General features: G+C 39.5%; 1 protein-coding gene across 1 annotated transcript; it reads left to right on the forward strand.

The window, feature by feature from the left end:
- Window positions 1-2,962: 2,962 nt before the first annotated feature.
- LOC145787111 (E3 SUMO-protein ligase ZBED1-like) lies at window positions 2,963-5,898 on the forward strand. The gene is made up of 2 exons (XM_082598836.1): window positions 2,963-3,839; window positions 3,925-5,898. The coding sequence occupies exons 1-2, from the start codon at window positions 3,244-3,246 to the stop codon at window positions 5,204-5,206; spliced, it is 1,878 nt and encodes a 625-aa protein (XP_082454962.1). The 5' UTR covers window positions 2,963-3,243; the 3' UTR covers window positions 5,207-5,898.
- Window positions 5,899-5,909: the final 11 nt, after the last annotated feature.

Below are 5,909 nucleotides of genomic sequence, written 5' to 3' on the forward strand. Positions count from 1 at the left end.
AGTTTTACAATAAAGTTTCATTTGAAAAAGTTGAAAATGATATTCCTACAGTAAAACTGACTCTTAGTCAAAGTTATGATAGTTGCCGCAAATGTGAGCATTCGAAATCAATAATAATGAATGCAAATTGACAGTGGATTACCACTTTTCTTTAACTACAAAATCGACAAAAGATGATCCGTATTCAAATACGGATACGCCAGGGTATGTGATTGCTTTTTACCATTTGCTTCACTTACGTTTCCGGTATTGCCTACCCGTTTATATTTTTATTTTTTATGCCAGACAAACAGTTTATCAATAGTACGGCTATTTAAAAACAATAGCCTACTAATTTTTGAAGTCAGAAACATACGCAATGAAATTTCTCTATTTTTTTTCCGATACGAGATTCATTTGTGTTTTATTTTGTGTTGCATTGGCTTTCTTAAAAACAAGCGACATTTCTTCAGCTTTCAATTTGGTGAAGTCAAACCCAATACAGCAAAATGACTTGTTCAACTTAAGTCTAAGTCATGCAACGTCACCAAAGTTCCCCACTGGGAATTTTTACTCATAGGGGTGATAATTCGGATTGTATTACGTTGCTACAACGCATAGTTTCGCTGTGAGATTGCATGAACCCAGACGGCAAATCAGTTATGCTTGTTCACAGTCTCACAGATACTGATTCAATGTAAAAAAAAATATCTGATTTGTGGTCTGGGTAGACGCGTCGAACCGTTGCGGCATTAACGTTTGCCTGAAACAGCCAGAAATGGTTTCATTACAACAGAAAAAGGCTTTGCCGCCGGTGGCAGTTGAGGCCGTGGCAGTTCGTAGAAGAGTTGAATGAGCGCAGTTGGTCCAGATTAGTTGTTTTTATACGCATACGCAACGCAGACTTCTGCCAGTCGATAAAGCTATCAAACAGCGAAAGGCATTCTTTCGGTTGTACTGGATCTGGAGTGTTGTCAACGTTCTATGCTCGTATGATAAGCTTGCTTACTATGACACAGATCACTATTTTAAACTAAGTGGTCGAGGCGTACCGGAAATTAGATCATATATAAGATAGAAGGAACGTTTTCAGTTAAATACCACTCACGTTGGAGCAGTTTTTAGTTTGATTAGTTGAGATGCGAATATTGATTGAGAAGAGAGTTTCTGGGAAAAACAAACTTGATTTTTTTCGGTTTTGTGCAACTTTTAGGAAACTGTAGTTTGATAAATCGGTTAATAAGGCACTATTGCTTGTAGCTATAGTCAAAATAGTTTAAATTATCCACTGAAATGCAAGACTAGTTCAACAAGACCACGTTCAACTGGTTATAACAACCCAGCTTGTGGCGCTATTGAAACAAAATAAATTGACTTGACTTCGTACGCACAATGCATAATAATTACATTGTTATCAGCAATCGAAAGTAATTTAGTGTTGAAGCAAGCTTAAGCCACTATAAAATGATGGGTTTCTAGTTTTTGCAAACTTTTTTCTGTATGTTTATTCATCGCTTTAGACAGGGCCGTAGCCAGATCGCAGAGCAAGGGGAGCCAACCTTTTTTTAGGGGAGCGAAAACATTGAATCATTATAATTGTAGCTGTTGCTCGAGAATGTTGGGATTTTTCCAGGGGGGCGAGGCCCCCCTGCCCCCCGGCTGGCTACGGGCCTGGCTTTAGAGCAGAGGTGACAGACCTGCGGCCCGTCAAAGAATTTTGTGCGGCCCGCAAAACAATTTGACAATCGCTCATGCATTCAAGACAAAAGACATCTCAAAACTGTTTTATGCCTTCACTGGTACAACCTTTCTTTTGCTCAATTCATTATTTTATGCTTCAATGCTGCATTACTGTAGATAGCTTTAGCTGTATGATTCGCATGGGCTTTTGTTTGTTGTTTGAAAAAGAAATTTCATTAACTGATTTGTTATTTCGGAGCATAATGGTCGAAACATTTAGTCAACATGACCAAACAGGATAGAGCCAAAAAAAGAAGAAATCATACTCATATGAAAGCAAACGCTTCGAAAATTAAAGCTGCGAGCTGCGAGCAACAATGTTTTTCGAACATTTAATGAGTAACACAAAATAAGACAATGTATGCTTACTCGTTTCTCTTGTTGTCTCTTTGTAATAACTATGCATACCAGATTCATTTTCTTTACAAAGATGCCAAAGCAGCTGCGTATTCTCAGTATTTACAAGAAAATCATTTTGAAGTCTGGTATTTCGATTCCATGCAAAATCCATTCTCTTAATTTCATCGTTTCAAATTCAATTTATTTACGAAGAATTGCGTTTCGATTAGATCTGCTTAGCATTATTCTTAACGTCTTATTCGGCAGGTGGTAGGCTATATACAAAATATACTAGTATTATAATTGTTTTGTTTCTATTTTGTTTTCTCAACAAGGTTTACTAAATTGCTATTGTAAGGTAAATAGCCGAAAGTTTTTTGATGGTTCGTTTCTAACCTCAGCGGATAAGGTGTTGGTTTTTCAAGGATGCAAATCTGGTTCGACACCCGGCTTATGCTGGTTGTTGATGAACACTGCTCACTACCCAGGCAGGGTGTGGCAAATTGACTGGGCGTAGTTGCTGAAGTAAAGGCGGTCGAAAGACAGGAACTGGCCCAGTGGCACCCTACTCTCGTTAGTGCCGAAGCATTAATAGACAACGAGAACCTTTATGTTCTCATTCTCCAATGCTCAATAATTGAGCATGGGATTACCTCTGCCTTTCTGACCTCGCAACGTTTTCCGCTGCAGCACTTGTGTGGAAAACGTTAGTAGTGAGGCTGATTTTAAGTGAACGCTAAGGATTGGCATTTGGCATTCTGTGGCCTTATAACTAAGTCTAGTCTGTGCTTAGGTTGTCTTGAATAAAAAAATAAAGGTATTATGAACGAGTTTGATTTGGAAAAAATTAAACAAAATTTTACTGTATAGATTTTGAAAGACAATTCGGAGTGTAAATCTTCACTAAGAAACTTAATTTGAATGGGAAGCAAGGCAAAGACCTGATGTGTTGCAACAAAATGAAATTTCGAAATGCTTCTCCTATATAAACACCCTTAATGAGCACATACACAACATGGGTTTGCCAATAACCTGACAAGTTGTTTATATTTATTTGCAAGCCCGTTGCCATAAACCCCGCTTTACAAGCAGCAGCTGTTGAGCCTGGAATGTACGGAAGGAAATTCGTTTTGTGAAAACAAAATTTCAAAACAATTTCGTCCTGAACGTTGCTGTTTTTCCAAGATGGCAAGCATAGGACGTTCTGGAATTTGGCAGTATTTTACTAAAGTGATAGAGGGAGACGAATTCTACTCAATGTGTAACTTATGTGAAGCGAAATACAAGTGTGTCAACGGGAGTACCACGGGGGCTAGACAACACTTAAAACTCAAGCATCCCGAGTTGCATAGACAATTAATGGCGGACGATGAAAAGAAACAAGGTGTAAAACGTCAGTACCCGTCTGCCGACGTTTCCGTAAACAAGCAATCACCAGTCATGGAGTTTAAAACGTGGAAGCCGTCAAGCTTGAAAGAAGAGAGACTAACAGAGTTAATTTTAGCGGTAATTTTAAAACAGAACCTCCCATTTTCGTTCGTTGAAGAGCCGACATTTAAGGCGCTGATGAAAGAAGCTGTGCCAGAATATGCAATTCCTGAAAAGATAACTTTTGCTACGACGCATTTGGACACTGCAATGCAGAAGCAATTGCTAAGAATCCGAGAAAAGATTGATCACAGCAATTCACAAGGATTTGCTTTTGCTTCCGACATTTGGAAGTCCAAAACTGGTGACAGCTACGTTGACCTGCACGCGTTTTTCATCGACGAAAACTTCACGTAAGTTAATAGGTTTTCTGTGTTCTTGAAAAAATGAATTCGCTTTGGTTGTTTTCATAAAACTGTTGCATATGTATTTGCTCAGGTCAATTCACTGTGAACTCCTGGATGTACTGAGACTTCCTGCGATGCATGCAACTTACAATATTCTAGAAAAGTGGAACCGGTCTTTGGGTGCTTATGGTATTGATTTTGAGGAGTGTGAGACCTTTATAACTTCTGAAAGTGGCAGTAATATGGTCAAAACTCGGGAGATGGCTCGATTTAACGGGATATCATGTATCGGCCATGATTTACATTTAGCTATTGAACGGACGATGCAAGCAGTCCCAGAAGTGCATGCAGCGTTTCAAAGCGGAACCTACATCGTTGAGTTTATCGAACGTAGCGCAGCAATGAAAAAAAAAATAACAAAGACTTGTAAAATTTTGAAGATGGAGCCATTAAATGTGGTGCAGCACGTGTCATCTCGCTGGAACACGTATTTGCATCAAGAGGCACGTCTGCAAGAATTGAAACGCGCCATTTTTTTGAGTGCTAAAGAAGGGAGCATGCCCACACGAAGTGAAGTAGAGTGGACGATTGCACAACAGTGCGTTGAGATTCTCAGACCAATCGAGCAACTCACAAAAAGCATGAATGGTCAGTTATACCCCATGCTATCTGCAAGACTGCCGACAATTCAAAAAGCAGAAGAAGAGATCAAGAAAATCCTTGACAGTACCTTGTTTCATGAAAAAGCTCTTGAATTCGGTGTTACGCTGCAGTCAAGTTTAGACTTCTATCGGTATGGCAATCAAAACGAAAGTACAGAGAAATGGTCTCAGGCTGCCACCGCTGTGGACCCGCGGTTTAAAGTGATTTTATTCGATGACGAAGTTAGCGAGCGTGTTAGACGAACTCTCTTGGAGTTGCACGACAAAGTGCGGAAACCTCTGCAATCAGATACAGATGGCGATTTTCGAGAAGGAAAGCCGAAGTCGATTTTCCCTGGTTGGGAGTTTTTGGAAGAGAAAAAGGAAGCTCGAAAGGCCTCGTCAGTCGATTTTGAACGTGAACTGCAACAGTTTTGGGATGCCGAGTGGATACAAATCAACGAATGCCCGTTAAAATGGTGGAAAATCAACAGGACTCGCTTTCCAAATGTGGCAAAGCTGGCACAGATTCTGTTAGCGGTGCCAGCAACTTCCACCACCAGTGAGCGTTTGTGGTCCGCTACAAGTAAGATTATCGTTCCACGACGTTACAGTTTGGACTTGTCACGCCTGACGAGTATACTTTATATGCGAACTGTACTGAATGCACCGCACGGACACTTTTCTTCATCACATGATTTTTCGGAAACAAATGATGACGATGAAGAGTGAAGATGGAAAATCTTTAAAGCGACATGAAGTTTAGTTTCGGAATGTGTGTTTTTATGATGTAAAATATCGTATGGTTCTGCTTCGGTCTTTTAGAGAGTAAAATTTTGTTTCATTCAGATTAAAGTCGTTCTAAATACTCCTTTTCATGAAACACAACCTGTAGGCACAACAAAAAGTGGTAATTCTGTTTTGAACCACTTTTTGGATTTATTAATGTGTTAGTTGATCTATTATCTCACAATTGTTATTGACTTTCCACGACAGGTAGTTGTCTCCTTTTATCACTGCTTGTACTGGGGTAGCCTATGTGTGATGTGGAATAGAGTTGGCTGACCCTGTCTCTGTTTAGATATAGTAAAACACCAGGTCTTTTTTATTTTGCTTCAATAACACAGTATTTGCATCCAAAAAGTATGGCTAGTGGTTTATTTAGCCATATTTCCCCCCTACTTTAAGCATGAAAGTTCGCGGCTGTGTTTATGACATTATGTACCCTGTCAACTTATTTCAATAGCAGCTGAAAATCAGCCTTCACTCTTACTGCTGTAGAGACAGCATACACGGCCCAAGTCTGTCTTTCAATCCGATTTCATTGGAGTGCCCAAGGTTTTAAGGTTTTTCCATTTTTGTGATAATGCACTTCAAACAGACTTGACAGTTCGCACTGACATGAAAGTAACAATGTTATTGTTTTGCAGCTACT

The sequence above is a fragment of the Aplidium turbinatum genome, chromosome 18 (genome assembly GCF_918807975.1).
Source record: "Aplidium turbinatum chromosome 18, kaAplTurb1.1, whole genome shotgun sequence".
NCBI classification, from domain to species: Eukaryota; Metazoa; Chordata; class Ascidiacea; order Aplousobranchia; family Polyclinidae; genus Aplidium; species Aplidium turbinatum.

Bases quoted from the DNA above. Each gene is read 5' to 3' on its own strand.
- LOC145787111 (XM_082598836.1), top strand. From the start codon at position 3,244: ATGGCAAGCATAGGACGTTCTGGAATTTGGCAGTATTTTACTAAAGTG. The intron at 3,840-3,924 runs GTAAGTTAATAG...GTATTTGCTCAG, and splicing joins TTCATCGACGAAAACTTCAC to GTCAATTCACTGTGAACTCC.